The sequence below is a fragment of the Salvelinus sp. IW2-2015 genome, linkage group LG4q.1:29 (genome assembly GCF_002910315.2).
Source record: "Salvelinus sp. IW2-2015 linkage group LG4q.1:29, ASM291031v2, whole genome shotgun sequence".
In the NCBI taxonomy this organism is placed as follows: Eukaryota; Metazoa; Chordata; class Actinopteri; order Salmoniformes; family Salmonidae; genus Salvelinus; species Salvelinus sp. IW2-2015.
The window spans coordinates 51,323,249-51,349,554 of NC_036842.1; the positions used below are offsets into that span (position 1 = coordinate 51,323,249).

At 43.7% G+C, this 26,306-nt stretch overlaps 1 protein-coding gene across 1 annotated transcript in view; it reads left to right on the forward strand.

Annotated features, from left to right (window-relative positions):
- Nucleotides 1-6,523: 6,523 nt before the first annotated feature.
- LOC111962118 (phosphatidylinositol 4-phosphate 3-kinase C2 domain-containing subunit alpha) overlaps nucleotides 6,524-26,306 on the forward strand; it is a 57,170-nt gene continuing 37,387 nt past the window's right edge. The window contains exons 1-2 of the mRNA XM_023984952.1: nucleotides 6,524-6,605; nucleotides 17,339-18,594. Coding sequence (XP_023840720.1) covers nucleotides 17,428-18,594 — 1,167 coding nt within the window. The 5' untranslated portion in view covers nucleotides 6,524-6,605; nucleotides 17,339-17,427. The remainder of the gene's footprint in view (nucleotides 6,606-17,338; nucleotides 18,595-26,306) is intronic.

Here is a 26,306-nt window from a genome sequence, read left to right on the forward strand (position 1 = left end):
GGATACAAATTGTTCGGCTTGCGCAAACATGTTGACTGCATGAACTTTACAAAAGCCATGTGATCAAAGGTCATGAAGTTTTGACTGCAGCGACTGCAAGTTCATACTGCAGCTATCGTCTGCATAGTGTGAAGCTCTATTGTCAACCAATCATTAGTGTGTTTTTGTTAGACCTATGTGAAGGTGACCATATATATGACTGAAACAGGAACCAAATTTGTCGCGATTCATGTATATAGTGAATATATATACAAATTAATGTGACATTTGAGGCTCTCTCGCACTAATTGATTGTAGAATGAACACTGATTTCAGTTTGTGAGTGTGTGATATGGGGGTTGGAAAAGTTAATTTGTACATTATGAAGAAAAACTTTAATAAACAATGGCAACACTGTCATGTTGATCTGAGACTTGCTGTTGGAAAACTTTCAACTGTTGCAGATGCACCTCCCCTGACTTCGCTCCTTGACTCTCGTCTACAGTCAGTTACTTTACATGCTGACCAGACAGCACGCATGTTGATTTTGTCCACCCACACCAGACGTGATCAGGACGCACAGGTTGAAATATCAAAATGAACTCTGAAGCAACTATATTAATTTGGGGACAGGTCGAAAAGCATTAAACATTTATGGCAATTTAGCTAGCTAGCTAGCTTGTTGTTGCTAGCTAATTTGTCCTGGGATATAAACCTTGGGTTGTTATTTTACCTGAAATGCACAAGTTCCTCTACTCTGACAATTAATCGACAGATAAAAGAGTAAACTGAGTTTGTTTCTAGTAATCTCTCCTCCTTCAGGCTTCTTCTTCTTCTTTGGACTTTATATGGCAGTTGGCAACCAACTTGAAGGTTCATTACCACAACCAACTGGACTGGAGTGTGGACCTCAGTTCATCTTTCAATCACCCACGTGGGTATATGCTCCTTAAAACCAATGAGGAGATGGGTGAGGAGGGACTTGCAGCTCGTCACAAATTGAACCAAGTTCTATGTTAGCGCCTGGCAACGCAGACGCTCGTTGACGCGCGTGAGCAGTGTGGGTGCAATGATTGAATAACGTATGTGTACATTTATTTTGCGACGCGAGCGGTGTGGTCAGCATGTTAGCCTTACCACTCAAACGTGCCCATATACTTCTCAAACCTTGATCTGGTCTACAGTCTGCTTCACAAGCGTTACCGGAAGTCTAGTGATGTTGGGCCTCGGTTTAGAACCGAAAGTCTAAACGGGATCCTTTGGACGTCCGAACTTTGACGTCACTCCCACTGAAGTTGGCATTTAGGGTTAAGTATGGAACGCCGTATGGACGTTCCAAGGATCTCGGATACCACTAACCGTTTAGAAACTCTTTGCCAAGATGGTGCAGTTACAGCAGAGCCAAAATGCTTGTTTGATTGGTAAGGCGAAAGCAACCGACCGTAGACGCAATTCGATGAGTGTGGGAGGTGGATCTGCGATAGCCGAAAGTCGGACACTGATCAGGTTTTCCAACAGCAAGGCTCAGTGCAAACTGCAGTGTTGCCATTGTTTATAAAAGTTGTTCTTTATCATGTTGAAATAACCATATCTTCAACCCTCATACACTCCCTCACAAACTTAAAATATATGTGTGTACATTGTACAGTCAATTGGTGAAAGAGAGACTCATATCATAATCATTTGGATCCAAGATGGCGTAGCAGCAGGACGTGTGTGTTTGTCTTTGTCTTATCCCGTGTCTTATCCCGTGTAAATAGCCAGTCTTTTTTGTATATATCTTAATCTCACTTTCTATCTACGAACTAAATATACTTTCCTGCAACCCGCCTCACCCAATGTGGAACGGATCTGCTATTTTTATTCCTTATAACTGGAACTTCCACCAGAAGCTAGCCAGCTAACTAGCTACTAGACTTTGTTAGCCACAGCTAGCGGTCTTCACCTTTTTCTCGGTCACCAGCCAGCCTTAGCTCGGACAACACCTGCCAGTCTGCTCTTTTGCTGCTCTTTTGAGCCTATGATCACTCGGCTACACAGCTGATGCCCCCTGGACTGTTTCAATAATACGGTACCTCATTTTCTTACCTGTCGGCCCCAGCCTCGAACTCAGGTCCTGTATGTACCTAACTGACCCGCTCTGCCCATTCATCGCCATTTACCAGTTGTTGTCTTGGCTCTCCTGATCAACACCTGTAATTGCTTTAAGCCTCTCTCTAATGTCAATATGCCTTGTCTACTGCTGTCTTGGCTAGTTCTTATTGTTTTATTTCACTGTAGAGCCCTCAGTCCTGCTCAAAATGCCTTAGATAGCTCTTTTATCCCACCCCACACACATGCGGAGACCTCACCTGGCTTAATTGGTGCCTCCAGAGACAAAACCTCTCTCATCGTCACTCAACGCCTAGGTTTACCTCGACTGTACTCACATCTTACCATACCATTGTCTGTACATTATGCACTGAATCTATTCTACCATGCCCAGAAATCGGCTCCTTTTATTCTCTGTCCTCAACGCACAAGACGACCAGTTATTTTAGCCTTTAGCCGTACCCTTATCCTACTCCTCCTCTGTTCCTCTGGTGATGTAGAGGTTAACCCAGGCCCTGTAGCCCCCAGTTCCACTCCTATTCCCCAGGCGCAATCATTTGTTGACTTCTGTAACCGTAAAAGCCTTGGTTTCATGCATGTTAACACCAGAAGCCTCCCCCCTAAGTTTGTTTTATTCACTGCTTCAGCACACTCCGATAACCCTGATGTCCTCGCCGTGTCTGAATCCTGTCTTAGGATAGCCACCAAAAATTCGTAAATTTCCATCCCAACTACAACATTTTCCGCCGAGATAGAACTGCCAAAAGAGGCGGAGTTGCAATCTACTGCAGAGATAGCCTGCAGAGTTCTGTCATGCTATCCAGGTCTGTGCCCAAACAGTTCGAGCTTCTACTTTTAAAAATCCACCTTTCCAGAAACAAGTCTCTCACCGTTGCCGCTTGTTATAGACCCCCTCAGCCCTCAGCTGTGCCCTGGACACCATATGTGAATTAATTTCCCCCCAATTATCTTCAGAGTTTGTACAGTTAGGTGACCTAAACTGGGATATGCTTAACACCCCGGCCGTCCTACAATCTAAGCTAGATGCCCTCAATCTCACACAAATTATCAAGGAACCTACCAGGTACAACCCTAAATCTGTAAACATGGGCACCCTCATAGATGTCATCCTGACCAACCTGCCCTCTAAATACACCTCTGCTGTCTTCAATCAGGATCTCAGCAATCACTGCCTCATTGCCTGCGTCCGTAATGGATCCGCGGTCAAACGACCACCCCTCATTACTGTTAAACGCTCCCTAAAACACTTCAGCGAGCAGGCCTTTCTAATCGACCTGGTCCGGGTATCCTGGAAGGATATTGACCTCATTCCGTCAGTAGAGGATGCCTGGTTATTCTTTAAAAGTGTTTCCTCACCATCTTAAATAAGCATGCACCATTCAAAAAATGTAGAACTAAGAACAGATTTAGCCTTTGGTTCACTCCAGACTTGACTGCCCTTGACCAGCACAAAAACATCCTGTGGCGTACTGCATTAGCATCGAATAGCCCCCGCGATATGCAACTTTTCAGGGAAGTTAGCAACCAATATACACAGTCAGTTAGGAAAGCTAAGGCTAGCTTTTTCAAACAGAAATGTGCATCCTGTAGCACAAAAAGTTTTGGGACACTGTAAAGTCCATGGAGAATAAGAGCACCTCCTCCCAGCTGCCCACTGCACTGAGGCTAGGAAACACTGTCACCACCGATAAATCTACGATAATCGATAATTTCAATAAGCAGCTGGCCATGCTTTCTCACCTGGTTACCCCGGTCAACAGCCCTGCACCCCCCACAGCAACTTGCCAAAGCCTCCCCCATTTCTCCTTCACCCAAATCTAGATAGCTGATGTTCTGAAAGACCTGTAAAATCTGGACCCCTACAAATCAGCTGGGCTAGACAATCTGGACCCTCTCTTTCTAAAATGATCTGAGATCCCTAAAGATTGGAAAGCTGCCGCGGTCATCCCCCTCTTCAAAGGGGGAGACACTCTAGACCCAAACTGTTACAGACCTATATGTATCCTACCCTGCCTTTCTAAAGTCTTCGAAAGCCAAGTTAACAAACAGATCACCGACCATTTCGAATCCCACCGTACCTTCTCTGCTATGCAATCTGGTTTCCGAGCTGGTCATGGGTGCACCTCAGCCACGCTCAAGGTCTTAAACGATATCATAACCGCCATCGATAAAAGACAAGACTGTGCAGCCGTCTTCATCGACCTGGCCAAGGCTTTCGACTCTGTCAATCAACGCATTCTTATCAGCAGACTCAATAGCCTTGGTTTCTCAAATGACTGCCTCGCCTGGTTCACCAACTACTTCTCAGATAGAGTTCAGTGTGTAAAATCGGAAGGCCTGTTGTCCGGACCTCTGGCAGTCTCTATTGGGGTGCCACAGGGTTCAATTCTTGGGCCAACTGTTTTCTCTGTATACATCAATGATCAATCATCTTGCTGCTGGTGATTCTCTGATCCACCTCTACGCAGATGACACCATTCTGTATACTTCTGGCCCTTCTTTGGACACTGTGTTAACAAACCTCCAGACGAGCTTCAATGCCATACAACACTCCTTCCGTGGCCTCCAACTGCTCTTAAATGCAAGTGAAACTAAATACATGCTCTTCAACCGATCGCTGCCCGCACCTGCCCGCCCATCTAGCATCACTACTCTGCACGGTTCTGACTTAGAATATGTGGACAACTACAAATACCTAGGTGTCTGGTTAGACTGTAAACTCTCCTTCCAGACTCACATTAAGCATCTCCAATCCAAAATTAAATCTAGAATCGGCTTRCTATTTCYCAACAAAGCCTCCTTCACTGATGCTGCCAAACATACCCTCGTAAAACTGACTATCCTACCGATCCTTGACTTCGGCGATGTCATTTACAAAATAGCCTCCAACACTCTACTCAGCAAATTGGATGTAGTCTATCACAGTGCCGTCCATTTTGTCACCAAACCCCCATATACTACCCACCACTGCAACCTGTATGCTCTCGTTGGCTGGCCCTCACTTCATATTCGTTGCCAATGACTGCCGTTGGCTGGCCCTCGCTTCATACCACGCGCTCCAGCAGGTATATTTCACTGGTCATCCCCAAAGCCAACCCTTTCTTTGGCCGCCTTTCCTTCCAGTTCTCTACTGTCAATGACTGGAACAAATTGCAAAAATCACTGAAGCTGGAGTCTTATATCTTCCTCACTAACTTTAAGCATCAGCTGTCAGAGCAGCTTACCGATCATTCCACATGTACACAGCCCATCTGTAAATAGCCCACCCAACCCATCCCCATATTGTTTTTTTCTCCTTTGCACCCCAGTATCTCTACTTCCACATTCATCTTCTGCACATCTATCACTTCAGTGTTTAATTTCTAAATTTGAATTATTTCACCACTATGGCCTATTTATTGCCTTACTTCCCTAATCTTACTACATTTGTACACACTGTAAATAGATTTTTCTATTGTGTTATTGACTGTACATTTGTTTATTCCATGTGTAACTCTGTGTTGTTGTTTGTGTCGCACGGCTTTGCTTTATCTTGGCCAGGTCGCAGTGGTAAATGAGAACTTGTTCTCAACTGGCCTACCTGGTTAAATAAAGGTGAAATAAAAAAATGTAAATACAATTTTGTACATATCCACTGCATACATGCCATGCGGCAAAGTTGGTTCCTGTTTCAGTCACATTTTTGGTCACGTTCGCGTAGGTCAAACAAAAACTCCATAATGATTGGTTGACAATAGATCCTCCCACACTGTAGGTAAATGGCTGCAGGATGCAGTTTGTTAAGAGCAACTGCAGAAACTTGCAGACGACTACAGTCAAAACTTCATGATCTTTGATCACAGACAATATCCCCATAATGCAACAAACTTTTAAAAGCGATGACCATCTTGACAAAAGTGATCCGCACGAACACGTCAAAAGAGATGCTGAATTGGGAAGTGGTCCAACCAACTGTATCATTCGTCTCAGCTGTAGCCTGTATTTGAGATCCCAACGATCTCGGGTAGCACTAACCGTTTAGAAACTCTGTGCCAAGATGGCAATGCACAGCCTGTGTGTGTGAGAGATAGAGAGATATATTTTCTTGAGGTGACACAACTATTCCTAGTTATGTTATTTGAATAACCTACCTGGCATTCTGTTTGTTATTTTCTCATAGCTCTCAAGCTATCAATAAAAAAAACAGACTAAAAATGGATCATACAAAATAAAATTGCTATTCATATTGTTTGGGAACCTGACGACAGTGACACAAATATCATGCATAAATAAATAAAAATATATGCAGAGATGTAGATAACTTCATCAATATTGTCCAGAGATCTTTCCTTTTAGTGTATTTTTTAGTGTATTTTATGCCACATGGTGACGCTGTTTCATCATTTTTTATTATTTTGGTGAAATGTGATCGAACTACTTCAACAGGAACTGACGTTTATCTGCGCGAGCGGGTGGATGGATGGAAAACAATTGCAGCTGCAGGAAAATGATTACAAACATCGTACCGCTCAAAGGTGAGAAATTATATTTATTTACCGGAAATATATGTATTTAAAAGTTAAGATACCGAGAGCTATTGGCAGATATCCGTAAGGTATTCGAGCCTTGCTCGTACTCAAAATCCTGCGTTTCTTCCTTCTTGTGTTTCACTTTGTTGGCAGGTCACTGAGTGCTTTAAATGATAGAACCAGTGATGCGCAAAGTTCTGTTCATCGAACATAAACATTTGACGCCTCGAGCACATTATTCCAAGACAAATGGCACGTAGTTATGCCACGCGTGTCCTCATTGATTCGACGTTGAAATATATAGATATATTTCTATGTCTATTTGAACTTATCCACTGAAGCCAAACTATGTTGACAACACTTTTATTCACTAATCAGTTCTAGCTAAGTTAGTCAACTTTCCCAAAAATGATCTGATGAGTCTTCAATTTACATGTGTGTACAACAAAGTCAAAGCAGGGAAATGATTTGTGGTAGAGGAATTCAATTGAGAGCTAGTAGGCTTCAAAGTGAATTCAGCTCGAGTCCGGTGTGCCTTATTTTTTTAAGCACTGGTGGTATACACTTACCCCAATGTAGGCCCCTATGTGGATAGTTGAGATAAATATGTGATCTGTAGCCCAGACTGTCAGAGAATGAATTTGTGCCAACAGAATTAAGTGTCGATGTTTGTCTCAATCAAGTCGCAAATCCAAAGCCCTTTCAACATCAAATTAGAAGTTGCTGAAGTTATTTTGCACATTCCCCAGTGAACATATAACTTAAACTTCTCACAGTCTGTAGTGTTGTTTTTTTGCTGTTGCTGACTGCCTGTTGCATCCTGCTTAGTTGTTATCATGGCTGCTGCTGATCAGGGGGTGAGCTTCCCAAAAACATGAAGATACTTTTTAGAATTACGATCATCATTCCTCCATTGCCTATCATTTATTTTAGTGCCAAAGATGATCTTTGTTTTTGGGGAAACTTACTTCAGTATAGTTTGTAGTGTACTACAGAAAGACTCCTTTGAGTGGTCGATATCTATTTGCCCACTCCCAGAGGGAAAGGCTGGATCTGTGTCTGTGAGAGATTTTGCAACTGGTAACAATGAGCATGGAAGTGCATATACCGGTATTGTACTGAGGTTATGACCTGACATTTGTAGTGGGGAGTTAGCCTATCATCAATTGCCACTTTGTTTCCTACTTTTACTTCAAATCGCATTTACATGGACAAAATTTGACATAGTTGTGATTAGGTTATTGGGACTCTACTGTCAAGCATGGACACTATAAAGTCTTGCCAGTTTCTTTTTATAGGATAGATGTTAATAATATAGCAGACACCTTTATCCAAAGTGTGTGGGTGGCCCCTGGAATCGAACCCACAATCCTGGCATTTCAAGCACCATGCTCTACCGACTGAGCCCTATGTTCTGTACAAGCTCTCTGTTCGACCCAAAGCAGCAGGAAGATCAGCATTTGAGATTTGTCCCAGTCATTGGCCATCATTGTACAAACTGAATCTATAAAAGCTATAAGCATGACTTGGTTACTTAGTCCTGTCTTAAAGATGTTATTTTGTACCTTGATCCGCTGCCCGGTATGTCTGCTTCAGATTGGTAGTGGCGGCCTGCTACTTGCATTTTTATTAGGCAATTTGTAAAGAGACCATTCTACTCAATCCAGTGAACAAATTATCTCTGAAAGTTCCAAACTGACCCTTGCATCCTTAAATTATTCCAGTCAAGCAGACATTTCCACTGGAGAAGAATGGTAGTAGCTAGATCCCAGTATCGCCTGTCTTTTTAGCCCAAACTACTTTTAGGGGAAACGAACAATGTTCTCAGATCCGTTTAGAAGTCGTTAGGGGAATTTGGCCAAAAATTGTTTACAGCACCATGGATATATATATATATATATATTTTTTTTTACTTTGAGCTATTCCTATTCCTTTTCTCCAACTTTTTAATCTTTTTACCCATTGCCTTTTAAGGGCTTCTAAAACATGATGGCATCTCAGGTCAGGACCCTTTGTTCTGGGGATTAGGTTTAATGGCTGAAGGTTTAGCCTGTCTTCCTGTAGCCACTCATAGTAATATGTAGGCTAAATGTAAGAGACATTTGGGTACATTAAGTTTTGAACTCTATTGGTGAGTCATGTCCACACATTTTTATGGCATAGGCCTACATTCTCTCTTTCTTCTTCAATGACCCTTCATTTGAATGGGATGGGTAGTTCAAAGCTTCAAGATGAAAAATGTATATAGGCCTGATCCCTCACTATATGTAGCCTAGCCTATAACATTTACAGATACCATTGTCCACTGCATCTACTCAGAGTAGGGTTTAAGCTACTGTTTGAAGGGAAGACTGAGGTCAAAACCGGACACGCTGCAAATTTGAGGCAGGGTTACATGATGATGAAGAATCCAAAAAATGAATCCAGTACCACCACAGTCTGCCTACCTCTTTCCTTTACCCAGATCAAACTCAGTTGACGTCTGTCTGGCAGAATGTGGCTTCACTAAGCTGCTAGACAAATGTTTGAGCGCTGCTGCCGTTGGTTTTCCACCACCGGAATCTCTGCCCAGGCTCTGATATTAGCACAGCTGATAAGACACCCTTGGGCCATAGAGTACACAATGCTACAGAGAGAGAGTGAGAGACCCGCCTGGCTGCCTTACATGCCAAATTCCTCACACACATTAGTGCTAGGCTAGCTAGAGAGAGCCCGGGCTCAGCTAGCCTTCACCACAATGGGAGGTGGGAGGGAAACTCAGGAGAGGCCTGTGTCGCCTGATAGAAAGTATCTGACTGAGGGACTGGGTAGTGATAAGAATTTGTTTATTTTGTTTTAGATCTGTCGTTTGAGGAACTCGATAAATGCACACACATGTTGCCGGTTTCTGACAACACATAGTCCTGAAGATGTTCTACACCCACCCACCTGCACCATATTGCTGAGATCTTTTACAGAAGAGAACAAACTGTATTTTAAAGAGCTTTTGTAGATAAGAAATAGGCTATATCCAATATTTTAAGAAAGTCTTAAAAAAAAAATTCTAAGGCACTGGCGTCATGGTAATATAATTTAGCCTGTGTCAGTGAAGTTTCTCATACGACATCATTTCATTAACTACATACCCATATCATTATGGTTGTTTGATCATAAACTGTGATGTCAGTTTTCACAAGAAACAATGCCACTAATGACAAGGCCATTCCTTGCTGCTGTATGAGACAGACAATAATTTTCAATGAAAATGGCATGCAGTTGATGTGTGTTGGCCTACAGTGTGAACTGTTTCTCGACTCATAACACACAGGCAAAATAAGTAGGACAAACGCAATACGCATAACAGTCAACCAATACATAGATCTGTATTGTAGCTACAGCCAGTCAAATCAATAAGGAGGAGGTTCTTATTTCGAAACACATTGTTCTGTAGTGTACAACCCATGTGACAGTCCTTGTGCTAGCCAGGCACACTAAACTTTAACAGGCCTTTTATGGACTCCCCTTTACCCTGACTGTGCATAATTTTGTAAGTGGGGTTGTCATGGATTTCTGAGGCAGCATGACTCAAGTAGATTTCAATTATTTTCCCTTTCCTCCCTGCTGTCGCTGGTCATTTCCATGTACAAGGACCCATTAGCAGAAACATGTGATATTTATAGGAGCATATCAAATTTGGTGTCAAATGAATGCCAATAGTGTATATTTTTGAGAAATGAAGGCATGATATGTTTTTCAACCATTTCCCACCCTAAAAATGTGGAATAAGCAAAGGCTTTGATTTCTGGTCACACAGATAGTCTTAAAAAAAAAAAGTCTTAAAAGGTATTAGAAATACACCAAGACACAATAATGTTGAAGTGAAGGCGCCTGCCAACTAATTTCAACAGCAAAGATACAGGTGTCCTTTCTAACTCAGTTGCAGGAGAGAAAGGAAACCACTCATGGATTTCACCATGAGGACAATGGTGACTTTAAACCAGTTACAGAGTTTAATGACTGTGATAGGAGAAAACTGAGGATGGATCAACAACATTGTAGTTAGTCCACAATACTAACCTAATTGACAGAGTGAAAAGAAGGAAGTCCGAAAAGAAAAAAAATATTCCAAAACATGCATCCTGTTTGCAGCAAGGCACCAAAAAAAGTCCAACACATCACTGAGTACCACGCTTCATATTTTCAATCATGGTGGTGGCTGCATCATGTTATGGGTGCGCTTGTCATTGGCAAGGACTAGGGGTAAAAAATAACTTTAGGATAAAAAAATAAACGTCTGCTTTCCAAAGGAGATTGGGAGACAGTCACTTTTCAGCAGGACAATAACCTAAAACACAAGGCCAAATATACACTGGAGCTGCTGACCAAGATGACATTGAATGTTCCTGAGTGGCCGAGTTAGAATTCTTACTTAAATCATCTTGAAAGTCTATGGCAAGACTTGAAAACGCAAAATGGTTAGGCCTATATCGGTTATCGCGATATTTAGAGTAGCATATCGTAGAAAAGGTCTCCCCATATATCACCCAACCCTATTAGTTATAGTATTTTTGCTGCTAACAATTTTGTTTATGAATTATGATTAATGCAGCCCCCCGCACCTTTGATTCAGAGGGGTTGGGTTAAATGCAGAAGACGCATTTCAGTTGAATGCATTCAGTTGTACTGACTACGAGTCCCCCTTTCCCTTTTCTTTTCCAAAATCAGTAACAGAATGGCCAAAATCAGTAACAGAATGACTGCAATTGAATTGGCCACAATGGGAAATCATAGTCACAAACCGCAGTACAGTAAAGTACAGTAAAAGTAGAGTATCGTTCAGTACTGTACAACATATTGATTCTCCTTGACCTGAGTGCTGCTTTTGACACAGTGAGCCATCAGATCCTCCTCACCGGGCTTGAGGGTCTGGGTGTTGAGGGCACCGCACTCTCCTGGCTACAATCATACCTCACCAACTGGACACACTACATCTCTCTCAATGGCCACACCTCAGCTGCAGTTGTACAGGTTGTCCCCCAAGGCTCTGTGCTGGGTCCCTTACTCTTCATCATCTACATCCTTCCCCCTTGGTCAGATCCTCCGTCACGTCAACCTTGACTTCCACTGCTATGCCGATGACACCCAGATATACCGTGGCACCAAATCCCTCCTCAACCTACCTCTGACCCACATTGAATCCTGCCTCTCTGCAATAAAAACATGGATACAACCAAACTTACTCAAGCTCAGCAGTGATAAAACGGAACTCCTCCTCATAGGCACCAAATCTAGAAACTTCACCCTCACTGTCTCTCCCTCCATGCACACAACTTTGGAGTCATCCTGGACTCCACACTCTCTTTTGACCATCACATAAGACAGACTGTCAAATCCTCATAATTCCACCTCCGCAACATTGCCAAAGTCAGGTCTTCCCTCTCCTGTCCTGCCGCTGAAACCCTCATACATGCGTTCATCTCCACCCGTCTTGACTACTGCAGTTCACTACTCTCCGGCATCAACTCAAGCTCCCTCCATAAGCTTCAAATGGTTCAAAACTCTACAGCCGGCTCCTCACCCACACTAAGTCCTGGTAGCACCCCCCCCCCCTGTTGTGAACTCCACTGGACCCCTGTCTCCCAAGCATTCATTACGAGATCCTCCTTCTGACCTACAAAGCCCTTCACCACTTTGTCCCCCTTACCTTTGATCACCTTCTCCCCTACAAACCCCCACACACGCACTCCATTCCACCACAGCAGGCCACCTTGCCCCCCCTTCATTATTATTAATAATAATAAAAAATTGTGTGTAGATCAGCTTTAATATTGCAGATAGATTGTGGCTTCTTTCAATGTAATTGTCTGCATTTCCAATCCCCCATATATTTTTTTGTGTATGTATTTTATATATATATATTACAGATTTTTGCCTTGTCAGCTCGGGGATTCAATCTTGCAACCTTTCGGTTACTAGTCCAACGCTCTAATCACTAGGCTACCTGCCGACCAGACCATGACGGACCCTCCACCTCCAAATCGATCCCGCTCCAGAGTACAGGCCTCGGTGTAACGCTCATTCCGTCGACGATAAACGCGAATCCGACCATCACCCCTGGTGAGACAAAACCGCGACTCGTCAGTGAAGAGCACTTTTTGCCAGTCCTCTCTGGTCCAGCGACGGTGGGTTTGTGCCCTTAGGTGGCGTTATTTCCGGTAATGTCTGGTGAGGACCTGCCTTGCTACAGGCCTACAAGCCCTCAGTCCAGCCTCTCTCAGCCTATTGTGGACAGTCTGAGCAATGATGGAGGGTTTGTGCGTTCCTGGTGTAACTCGGGCAATTGTTGTTGCCATCCTGTACCTGTCCCGCAGGTGTGATGTTCGGATGTACCGATCCTGTGCAGGTGTTGTTACAAGTGGTCTGCCACTGTGAGGAAGATCAGCTGTCCATCCTGTCTCCCTGTAGCGCTGTCTTAGGCATCTCGCAGTACGGACATTGCAATTTATTGCCCTGGCCACATCTGCAGTCCTCATGCCTCCTTGCAGCATGCCTAAGGCATGCTCACGCAGATGAGCAGGGACCCTGGGCATCTTTGGTGTTTTTTCAGAGTCAGTTGAAAGGCCTCTTTAGTGTCCTAAGTTTTCATAACTGTGACCTTAATTGCCTACCGTCTGTAAGCTGTTAGTGTCTTAACGGCCGTTCCACAGGTGCATGTTCATTAATTGTTGATGGTTCATTGAATAAGCATGGGAAACAGTGTTTTTAAAGCCTTTACAAGGAAGATCTGTTTAGTTATTTGGATTTTTACGAATTATCTTTGAAAGACAGGGTCCTGAAAAGACTGGGTCCTTCTTTTTTTGTTGAGTTTATATAACGTAGGTACATGACGTAATAAAGCCGCGTAACATTTTGCGCTACACGTGCCTCACAGCATTAAGTGAAATAAATATTTTTTTATTATGTTTTACTGGTAATGGGGACATACGTAAATGCCAACAAAATAACTTTTTGATGTGTGTGTAACCTTTATTTAACTTGGCAAGTCAGTTAAGAACAAATTCTTATTTACAATGACGGCCTGGACGACGCTGGGACAATTGTGCGCCACCCTATGGGACTCCCAATCACAGGAGGATGTGATATAGCCTGGATTCGAACCAGGGACTGTAGTGATGCCTCTTGCACTGCGATGCAGTGCCTTAATCTGCTGCGTCCATGTGTGTGTGTTAACTATTTAACTGTACTAGAATGCTTACATTTTTAAATATCGGTTATCGGTATTGGCCAAGAATGTAATGTTGGTGCATCATACATACATACCGTTCAAAAGTTTGGGGTCACTTAGAAATGTCCTTGTTTTCCATGAAAACATACATGAAATGAGTTGTGAAATGAGTTGCAAAAGTAATATGAAATATAGTCAAGACGTTGACAAGGTTATAAATAATGATTTTTAATTTAAATAATTGTGTCCTTCAAACTTAGCTTTTGTCAAAGAATCTTCCATTTGCAGCAATTACAGCCTTGCAGACCTTTGGCATTCTAGTTGTCAGTTTGTTGAGGTAATCTGAAGAGATTTCACCCCATGCTTCCTGAAGCACCTCCCAGAAGTTGGATTGGCTTGATAGGCACTTCTTACGTACCATATGGTCAAGCTGCTCCCACAATAGTTCAATGGGGTTGAGATCCGGTGACTGTGCTGGCCAATCCATAATTGACAGAATACCAGCTGACTCCTTCCCTAAATACACTGCTCAAAAAAATTTATGGGAACACTTAAACAACACAATGTAACTCCAAGTCAATCACACTTCGGTGAAATCAAACTGTCCACTTAGGAAGCAACACTGATTGACAATAAATGTCACATGCTGTTGTGCAAATGGAATAGACAACAGGTGGAAATTATAGGCAATTAGCAAGACACCCCAAATAAAGGAGTGGTTCTGCAGGTGGTGACCACAGACCACTTCTCAGTTTCTATGCTTCTGGCTGATGTTTTGGTCACTTTTGAATGCTGGCGGTGCTTTATCTAGTGGTAGCATGAGACGGAGTCTACAACCCACACAAGTGGCTCAGGTAGTGCAGCTCATCCAGGATGGCACATAAATGCGAGCTGTGGCAAGAGGTTTGCTGTGTCTGTCAGCGTACTGTCCAGAGCATGGAGGCGCTACCAGGAGACGTGGAGGAGGCCGTAGGAGGGCAACAACCCAGCAGCAGGACGCTACCTCCGCCTTTGTGCAAGGAGGAGCACTGCCAGAGCTGCAAAATGACCTCCAGCAGGCCACAAATGTGCATGTGTCTGCTCAAACGGTCAGAAACAGACTCCATGAGGGTGGTATGAGGGCCGACGTCCACAGGTGGGGGTTGTGCTTACAGAACACCGTGCAGGACGTTTGGCATTTGCCAGAGAACACCATGATTGGCAAATTCGCCACTGGGCCCCTGTGCTCTTCACAGATGAAAGCAGGTTCACACTTGAGCAGTGACAGACGTGACAGAGTCTGGAGACGCCGTGGAGAACGTTCTGCTGCCTGCAACATCCTCCAGCATGACCGGTTTGGGCGGTGGGTCAGTCATGGTGTGGGGTGGCATTTTTTGGGGGGCCGCACAGCCCTCCATGTGCTGAGCGGGTAGCTGACTGCCATTGGGTACCGAGATGAGTCTCAAACCCCTTGTGAGACCATATGCTGGTGCGGTTGGCCCTGGGTTCCTCCTAATGCAAGACAATGCTAGACCTCATGTGGCTGGAGTGTGTCAGCAGTTCCTGCAAGAGGAAGGCATTGATGCTATGGACTGGCCGCCCGTTCCCCAGACCTGAATCCAATTGAGCACATCTGGGACATCATGTCTCGCTCCATCCACCACAGACTGTCCAGGAGTTGGCGGATGCTTTAGTCAAGGTCTGGGAGGAGATCCCTCAGGAGACAATCCGCCACCTCATCAGGAGCATGCCCAGGCGTTGTAGGGAGGTCATACAGGCACGTGGAGGCCACACACACTACTGAGCCTCATTTTGACTTGTTTTAAGGACATTAGTTAAGGACATTAGTTGGATCAACCTGTAGTGTGGTTTTCCACCTTAATTTTGAGTGTGACTCCAAATCCAGACCTCCATGGGTTGATAAATTTGATTTCCATTGAAATTTTTGTGTGATTTTGTTGTCAGCACAATTCAACTATGTAAAGAAAAAAGTATTTAATAAGAATATTTCATTCATTCAGATCTAGGATGTGTAATTTTAGTGTTCCCTTTATTTTTTTGGCAGTGTAGTTATGGCATAGTTTGGAGCTGTGTTTGAGTCATTGTCCTGTTGTAGGAGGAAATTGGCTCCAATTAAGCGCCGTCCACAGGGTATGGCATGGCGTTGCAAAATGGAGTGATAGCCTTCCTTCTTCAAGATCCCTTTTACCCTGTCCAAATCTCCCACTTTACCACCACCAAATCACCCCCAGACCATCACATTGCCTCCACCATGCTTGACAGATGGTGTCAAGCACTCCTCCAGCGTCTTTTCATTTTTTCTGCATCTCACGAATGTTCTTTCTTTGTGATCCGAACACCTCAATCTTAGATTTGTCCAGTGTCTGTGTTCTTTTGCCCATCTTAATCGTTTCTTTTTATTGGCCAGTCTGAGATATGGCTTTTTCTTTGCAACTCTGCCAAGAAGGCCAGCATCCCGGAGTCGCCTCTTCACTGTTGACGTTGTGACTGATGTTTTGCGTGTACTATTTAATGAAGCTGCCAGTTGATGGGTCTGTTTCTCAAACTAGACTCTCTAATGTGCCTTTCCAAATCATGTCCAATCAATTGAATTTACCACAGGTGAACTCCAAGTTGTAGAACCATCTCAAGGATGATCAATGGAAACAGGATGTACCTGAGCTCAATTTCGAGTCTCATAGCAAAGGGTGCGAATACTTATGTAAATAAGGTATTTGTTTTTTATTTGTAATACATTTGCAAAAACTTTTAACTTTGTAATTATGGGGTATTGTGTGTAGATTGCTGAGGAGCATTTTTTTTATTTAGTCTGTTTTAGAATAAGGCTGTAACGTAACAAAATGTGGAAAAAGGGAAGGGGTCTGAATACTTTACAAATGCACTGTATACAATGTCGGTATCAAATGTCTTAGAGTGATGGACTGTGCCTTCCCCGTGGCCTATGCGATGGATTAGTCCAAAGAGACAGGCACGAATCAGACAATTGTATTGTGCACCATAAGAAAAAAATAAGGATTGCGACTGCTCAACTAAAGAAATCTCAATCTCGGTCGACCAACAGCTTATCGACCAAACAAACGACCAGTCGACTAAATGGTGTCAGCCCTAACGTGTATGGTTTGTTAAATGGTGTCATGTTTTTTTGCTTGGCATACATTTGAAAGTGAAAAAGTGAGTCTCGGCGTCACTCTGTTACTGTGGAATTGCCCCGCCCCCATGTTAAAGGACGGTGATACTGACGGATGTCAGTTGGTCTTGTGCTTGGATATTTGTACAAGCCACAGTCAAAGGTCCACTGGTGTTTAAAACACAGATATATCTTGGTAATAGATTTGAAACAGCCAAGCTGTAATTATATAGTGAGCAATACAAATGCATTAGTATCAGCTAGTTTATAGTCGTGCAGACGTTGCCATTAGCTATGGACATCGCTCTCTAAATGCAGAACAAATGCCTGTCAGACCACTTCATGGTTGTGCAATGTTCCTGGTGTTGTCTGTATTGTGACTTGTGGTCGTTTCCCATCCTCTCCCAGGTGTTTGAAGAAGCAGAACTCCTGTCTGACCTGTTGACACCAGAGCTGAACTACAAACTCTGCGTACATGGCACCCTCAAGTTGACACCATGGCCCAGATATCCAGTGGTAATGGGTTCAAGCTGGATGTGGCCCAGCCAAAGGGGGTTGTGGGTAAGGAGGAGGCCCTTCGTATGGAGGCGGAGGCCTTAGCGAAACTACAAATGGAGAAGAGACAGACGCTCCCGGCGACCTCCTCTTCCACCTCCTCTTCTGCTTCCTCACAAAACAAACTTCATCCTGCCGCCGCTCCCAGGCCTACTCCTTCCTCCAGCAACCGACCGGAGAAGGATCTCATCGTCTTCCCCGAGGCCAAGACGCAGGCAGAGAAGGACAAGTTCCGGGACATCGACGTCGACAAACTGACCAACCAGGAGCTAGAGAAGCTCCTGCTGGACGACAGCTTTGGGGCCAACAGCAGCAAGGCCTCGCGGCCCTCCTTGCTGCTGGGGTTCAACCTCAGCGCTTCTTACCCGGGGGGCTACGCCACCTGCAGCCCCTCGCCCTTCCACAGGGGCCAGTGGACGCCCTCCATGCTCTCCACGCCCTCCAGTTCGGGCGTGTCCACACCCACCCACCAGCAGGCTCCCATGTTCCCTTCTGCTCCGTTCCCTAACCCCGAAAACTTCTCCTTCCACAATGGCTTTTCACCGGCCATGCCGCCCTACATAGGCCTGCCCGGCCCGCAGACCTCATTCATGGCCTTCACTCCCATCCAGCAGCCCGGGGCCATGGTGTTCCAGCAGCCCACCGTCACCCTGGAGATGGCCAAGCTCTTCGACAAGATCCACAGTACCTCGGAATACTTGAAGAATGGCAGGTCGGCCAGCACTGACCTGGATTCTTCGTCGACCAGCGTCGCGTCCCTGGCGCCCAACCCACCACAACCTGCCGTGGAATCCCCTGCTTTCAGCCGCTTCGAGTGGCTGGACCTGGACCCACTCAACAAGCGCAAAGCCGAGGGCGAGGAGGGCTCCTCCCTGGCATCGCGCGGTACAGTAATGGTGGTGGGAGGGCCAGCTGGAGGGGACCCCTGGGATGCCGTGCTGCTCGACGAGACAGAGGGTGTGGCTGGTGGCAGCAGTCCACCCGTGGAGGTGACGGGTCAACTCGCGGGTCGCTCTCAGCCCCGGAGGTCGTCGACGGGGGCAGCGGTCACCAGGAACCACTCCCTTACCATCCCAGCGTCCTCATCACAGCAAAAGCCAAACAATCAGGTACGTCTAGTCATCTAACGGTAAAAAGAATCGTACAATCTCTCTCCAAAGCAAATCTGTACACTACCACACCACAGCCTAAACAGGCAGTCATAACACAGCCAAAACAACCAAGTTCTACCATGGCTCATTCAAAATAACCCAACGTAATTAACGCCTAAACAAATGGGTACGATTGTAGCTGAACCAAAATATCAACGGGTTTATCAAAAGCCCAGCCAAAACAACCAGGTCAAGTCACACATCAATGACATCATACCGGCACTGCCAAAACATCCATTTTGGTTTCCAAAGCACATACCTTTAGCCAAGTAAACGTTCCACACCTCGCAATGCCCACACCTTGTGAGGGCGATTCTAAGCCAGCAGTAGCAGAAAATATTTTTGGTATTTCAAATTATTCTGGCAATTCTAACATATATAAAATGCTATGGGAGAAAGGTGTGTTACATTTGTATCACAAACAATACAATTTAAAAAAAATGCGATTTAAAATTTTAGGACCTTTTTAGACCTATACATGCCTCCTGTATTACCCTATAATTTTTTAACCATACATGATACAGACAACATCTTGGTGACATTATACCCCTTATATTGTGTGCTCTCCAATATGGAGTATGTTTAGATTCTAAAATAAAAATGTTCACATTCATTTATACATCTCAAAACTGTTCTTTTATGGGGGGTTTTCATGACTGTCACAACCCTGTGTGTGTCCCCATGTGTGTCGCCCAAGTCTGTCTGCCTCGCTGCCAGGCAGCAGTACTTGGTGTTGGTATAGCCTAAGCAGGGACAAGATCATACAGCTCCCCAACATGCCCCACGGCGGACTCATCTGACAAGCCCCAGAGCGACTCAGTGTTGCCATGGCAGCAGGCGCTCTCATTTAGACCGAGTGTGAGACTGAGTGTGGCCGGGCGAAGCACTACTCTCAACCAGCGGGGCCAGCACAGAGTTACCTTCTACAGACCCAGTCACCCCTTATCGGTTTCCAGCCCCATAGTAATCTTTCATCAAACGTGTGTTTGTGGGCGGCTACAGTGCCTTCAGAAAGTATTCACACCCCTTAATTTTTTCCCCCACGCATGAGAGGAAGGAAACCGCTCAGGGATTTCACCATGAGGCCAATGGTGACTTTAAAACAGTTACAGAATTGAATGGCTGTGATAGGATGCATCAACAACATTGTAGTGACTCCACAATACTAACCTATATGACAGAGTAAAAAGAAGGAAGCCTGTACAGAATAAAAATATTCCAAAACATGCATCCTGTTTGCAATAAGGCACAAAAGTAAAACTGCAAACAAAAATGCCAAAAATGAACTTTGTCCTGAATACAAAGCGTTATGTTTGGGGCAAACACAGCACATCACTGATTTTCAATCTGTATCATATTATGGGTATGCTTGTAATGGGCAAGAAATCACAAGTTTTTTAGGATAAAAATAAACGGAATAGAGCTAAGCACAGGCAACATCCTAGAGGAAAACCTGGTTCAGTTTGCATTCCAACAGACACTGGGAGACAAATTCACCTTTCAGCAGGACAATAAGCTAAAACACAAGGCCAAGTATACACTGGAGTTGCTTACCAAGACAACATTTAATGTTCCTGAGTGGCCTAGTTAGTTTTGACTTAAATCAGCTTATAAATCTATGGCAAGACTTGAAATTGACTGTGATCCACAACCAAAAGAATAATGTGCAAATATTGTACAATCCAGGTGTGCAAAGCCCTTGGAGACTTACCCAGAAAGACTCACCGCTGTAATCGCTGCCAAAGGTGATTCTAACATGTATTGACTCAAAGTTTCACCATATTAAAACGAGAGTTCACTTCACGCGACAGGGTTTTGGTTAAAATGTGTTATAATGAAAGCAACAAAATAACAAAGGCTTTACAATGATGGTGAACACTTGGATACATCTTGGGGTTAAGTGGGTTATATTCTTCAAGGATGTAACAGGGAGTGCACAGAAGGATGTCAAAATGCTGAATTTTGGCGCTTTATCAAGTCTTTTAATATTAAAAATCTGTTCTTTCATACACTCTGTGGTGGTGGATAGATAGGCCTACAGAGTGACATATATGGCTAAAAGTAAACTCAGTGACTCAAGTCAATTATCTCAGTCTTCTCCACCCCTCATCTTTCACCCTGTTTAGCCACAACAAACAGGAAGTGCCTTGTGGGTGGAAATGGTAGTTGAGAGCCAGACACTAACGGAATCCTCTGAATCAGCTGATTTATGTCCTAGATGATAACAACAACCGCAACCTTTGTTGAAAAAGGACATTCCTAACCTCCACTGTGACATTATAGAATAGAGGAATCCCTAACTTTCTGATTGAAAGAGGAAGTCAAACTTTACTTGGTTCACTGGTTCTCCTGATGTAGCTTATGCTAGAGAGTGTAAACCAGGAAGAATTAAATTAAATTGTGTTTTTCATATGCGCCGAATACAACAGGTGTAGACTTTACCATAAAATGCTTACTTACCTTCCTTTTCCCAACAATGCGGAGTTAAAAAGTAAGGGAAGTTGCTAATAAAAATAGAGAAATAATAACAGCATAACTAACAATAGTGAGGCTATATAGAAGAAGTACCAGTACCAAATCAATGTGCAGGGGTACGAGGTAGTTGAGGTAATATGTACATGTAGGTAGGGGTAAAAGTGACTAGGCATTGAGTATAGATAACAAACAGAGTAGCAACAGCGTACAGTGCTTTCGGGAAGAAGTCAGACCTCTTGGCTTTTTCCACATTTTGTTACGTTACTGCCTTATTCTAAATTGGATTAAATCGTTTTTTCCCCGTCATCAATCTACATACAATACCCAATAATGACAAAGTAAAAACAGGTTTGTAAAATAAAAAAACATTAGAAGGGCCTTGGTCATCTCTGCAGCCATCCACCAATCAGGCCTTTATGGTCGAGTGGCCAGACGGAAGCCACTCCTAAGTAAAAGGCACACGACAGCCCGCTTGGAGTTTGCCAAAAGGCACCTAAAGGACTCTGACCATGAGAAACAAGACTCTCTGGTCTGATGAAACCAAGATTGAACTATTTGGCCTGAATGAGAAGTGTCACATCTGTTGATAAACTTGCACCATCCCTATGGTGAAGAATGGTGGTGGCAGCATCATGCTGTTGGTATGGTTTTCAGCGGCAGGTACTGGGAGACTAGTCAAGAACGAGGCAAAGATGAACGGAGCAAAGTACAGAGATCCTTCATGAAAACCTGCTCCAGAGCGCTCAGGACCTCAGACTGGGGAGAAGTTTCACCTTCAAACAGGACAACGACCCTAAGCACACAGCCAAGACAATGCAGGAGTGGCTTTGGCACAAGTGTCTGAATGTCCTTGACTGGCCCAGCCAGAGCCCGGACTGTGCAGCGACGCTCCCCATGCAACCTGACAGAGCTTGAGAAGAATGGGAGAAACTCCCCAAATACAGGTGTGCCAAGCTTGTAACTTCATACCCAAGAAGACTCAAGGCTGTAATCGCTGTAAAGTACTGAGTAAACGGTCTGAATACTTATGTAAATGTGATATTTCATTTTTAATTTTTTTTAAAATAAATTTGCTGAAATTTCTTTAACGGTTTTTGCTTTGTCATTATGGGGTATTGTGTGTAGATTGAGTGGGGGGGAATTATTTAATAAATTTTAGAATAAGGCTGTAATGTAACAAAATGTGGAAAAAGTCAAGGGGGGGACTGAATACTTTCCGAATGCACTGTGTGGAGAGTGTGAAGTTGTGAGTGAGCATGTGGACTTGTTTAAAACACACTTTTTAGCTTTGCTTTTCCTTAGGGTGTTTTTTAGCCGTTCAGTTTTTGTTTTAATTTTATTTTGATCCTCTTATGTAAGTTGTGTAGTAAATATTTCAGCTTTATTTAATAGTTTTTTTGTTTGTATTTTCCTGTAAAGCACATTGTTGTATTCCATGTCTTAAATGTGCTGTATAAATAACGCTTGATTTGATTTATACTACCGGGACATTTTGTTAGTCCCCACAAGGTCAAATGCTATTTATAGGGGGTTTAGGGATAAGGTAGAATTAGGGTTAGTTTTCGGGGTTAAGGTTAGGTTTTGGGGTTAGGGGGTTACCCAATAAGGTTACTTAAACGAGTGTGTGTGTTGGAGTGTGAGTGTGTGGGTGGAGTCCAGTGAGTGTGCATTGAGTCAGTGTAAGGTTGAGGAAAGTAGAATAGACTCATGTCAATGGAAGTCTACAGTATTAGCAAACCACTAAAAACCTGGGCCAGTGAAGTGGGTACCATTCTAGGACTGTATATACAGGCAGCAGACCGGCACAAGCCTTGGACCATGAAGTGGTGTACTGTACCAGTTTAAGACAGACCCAAGACAGAGGAGCTGTTAAGCAGACCGGACCTGACTCAGAACAGTAGGGTGACTAGACCAAAGCCAACCAGAACAGATGAATGGTGTGTCACATGGGCCATACCCATCCCCTCAGGCTCCAGTACCTGCCCCCCCCCCCCCCCCCCCCCCCCCCCCCCCCCCCCCCCCCCCCCCATTAAAAGCTGCTCAGAGGATGAAATGGAGAAAACAAAGACAGGCCTGTGTAACTGTACAGCCTGGTGTCTGTCCTGCAGGCTGTGTGTGTGATCATCTCCGCCTCATTGGATTATCTCTGCGTGTTTGTTTTCGATGAAAGGATCTTGTCTCAAAACACGAACACAGCTAATGCCTCTCACTCTTTTCCTGCCAACTGGAGACCTGGCTAGCTGGGATGCACAAGTTTTCTCGGAGAGCGAGAGATTGCCATCTCAGCCGTGTCAGAGCTACAAACACACTGATTTGTAGATATGTATCAGTTTTGTGATATTTTATGTCAAAACAAGAATGTGTTCGTCTCTGTAAGGGTTCTCCGTAAAATGGGTCGTGTTGATTAGGCAACGCAATGGAAAACGTTTTAAAACGCTTTGCGATGGAAACAACAACAAAAAATGAGCATTTTCTTATTGGACAAGTCCAGGTACAGTGGGGCAAAAAAGTATTTAGTCAGCCACCAATTGTGCATGTTCTCCCACTTAAAAAGATGAGAGAGGCCTGTAATTTTCATCATAGGTACACTTCAACTATGACAGACAAAATGAGGGGAAAAAATCCAGAAAATCACATTGTAGGATTTTTTATGAATTTATTTGCAAATTATGGTGGAAAATAAGTATTTGGTCACCTACAAACAAGCAAGATTTCTGGCTCTCACAGACCTGTAACTTCTTCTTTAAGAGGCTCCTCTGTCCTCCTTCGTTACCTGTATTAATGGCACCTGTTTGAACTTGTTATCAGTATAAAAGACACCTGTCCACAACCTCAAACAGTCACACTCCAAACTCCCACTATGGCCAAGACCAAAGAGCTGTCAAAGGACACCAGAAACAAAATTGTAGACCTGCACCAGGCTGGGAAGACTGAATCTGCAATAGGTAAGCAGCTTGGTTTGAAGAAATCAACTGTGGGAGCAATTATTAGGAAATGGAACACATACAAGACCACTGATAATCTCCCTCGATCTGGGGCTCCACGTAAGATCTCACCCCGTGGGTCAAAATGATCACAAGAACGGTGAGCAAAAAATCCCAGAACCACAAGGGGGACCTAGTGAATGACCTGCAGAGAGCTGGGACCAAAGAAACAAAGCCTACCATCAGTAACACACTACGCCGCCAGGGACTCAAATCCTGCAGTGCCAGACGTGTCCCCCTGCTTAAGCCATACATGTCCAGCCCGTCTGAAGTTTGCTAGAGAGCATTTGGATGATCCAGAAGAAGATTAGGAGAATGGCATATGGTCAGATGAAACCAAAATATAACTTTTTGGTAAAAACTCAACTCGTCGTGTTTGGAGGACAAAGAATGCTGAGTTGCATCCAAAGAACACCATACCTACTGTGAAGCATGGGGTGGAAACATCATGCTTTGGGCTGTTTTTCTGCAAAGGGACCAGGACGACTGATCCGTGTAAAGGACAGAATGAATGGGGCCATGTATCGTGAGATTTTGAGTGAAAACCTCCTTCCATCAGCAAGGGATTGAAGATGAAACGTGGCTGGGTCTTTCAGCATGACAATGATCCCAAACACACTGCCCGGGCAACGAAGGAGTGGCTTCGTAAGAGGCATTTCAAGGTCCTGGAGTGGCCTAGCCAGTCTCCAGATCTCAACCCCATAGAAAATCTTTGGAGGGAGTTGAAAGTCTGTGTTGCCCAGCAACAGCCCCAAAACATCACTACTCTAGAGGAGATCTGCATGGAGGAATGGCCAAATACCAGCAACAGTGTGTTGAAAACCTTGTGAAGACTTACAGAAAACGTTTGACCTCTGTCATTGCCAACAAAGAGTATATAACAGTATTATTATAATAAGTCTTGAGATAAACTTTTGTTATTGACCAAATACTTATTTTCCACCATAATTTGCAAATAAATTCATTAAAATATCCTACAATGGGATTTTCTGGATTTTTTTCCCTCATTTGTCTGTCATAGTTGAAGCTGTACCTATGATGAAAATTACAGGCCTCTCTCATCTTTTTAAGTGGGAGAACTTGCACAATTGGTGGCTGACTAAATACTTTTTTGCCCCACTGTAGTCCCTCCGTAGTTAAGTCCGTTTTCTTCCTTTTGGTGCCTAATGAACACAACCCTGATGCCTTTGCTTGTGGAGTGAAGTTTTTATAGGAACCGCTAAGCTGAGCAAAGTAGCTAATAAAATAATGCTAAATCTCCCGTCGTCGTTGTCTCTCTTTTTGTTCTGGCCACCGAAAATGACAAAACATAAAGAAGGCAAACTGATATGTTGCGATATATCATTAACGTTGTATTTCTCATGAAAGCAATTACAAATAGACGCAGTCATGACATCCTATTAACATAAAACATCTGTAAAGATGTGACTTTTTCTGAAAACCAAACTAACATTACATTTTTCCCCATGAAGTGTGTGTGTGTGTAGGCTGTGTCGATCAGTGGGTGTTAAAATGAGGTTGTGTATTTTTGATTTTTTGATTTTTATATAAGGGTAGTTCCACGAAATGAGTCCCTTTAGGGTAGTGTAGCTTGTTGAACAAAAATGACCTGTGTTATTTCAGAAAATGTTTACATTCTGTCATGATGAGCACATGTTCAACTTAATAAAAAACCATGTTTTCCTATCGCAAGAGGTTAAATAAATCAGTGTCTGTAGTAAGTGCCAAGTAAAGTAAGTGATCATCACAATATTGACGATTTCATCTTAAATCAGCCATGAGTCTCTTTGTGACAGTGGGAATGTAAGCTCATTGTGGGCAATAGGGAGGACAATTAAATGCCAGCTTCACCAAAACATGTACATTGTTAAAAGATTTCTAGCCTGTCTATTTATGGCTAATAGGGTTGACGTGTTATGCTCGACCCATTCAGTTTTTCACCACGAAACACCAGAAGTTTGGGAAAAAGAGTAGAACACATGAAGTGTGTGTAGATCATGTTTAGATGGCTGTATTTTGCGTACGAGTCACTGAAGTGTAGAATGGGTCAAGAAGTGCAGTTACTTTGACAGTGGTAGCTATGCTGTGCAGTATGCCCCGAAAAGCTGTGCTATGTTGGTGAAAAATATTATTATAATTTTTTTTTCACTTTTCATACGTGCACTAGAAATCACACATTTGTTTTTGTTTTCAAATGTCTGCAACAAGTAA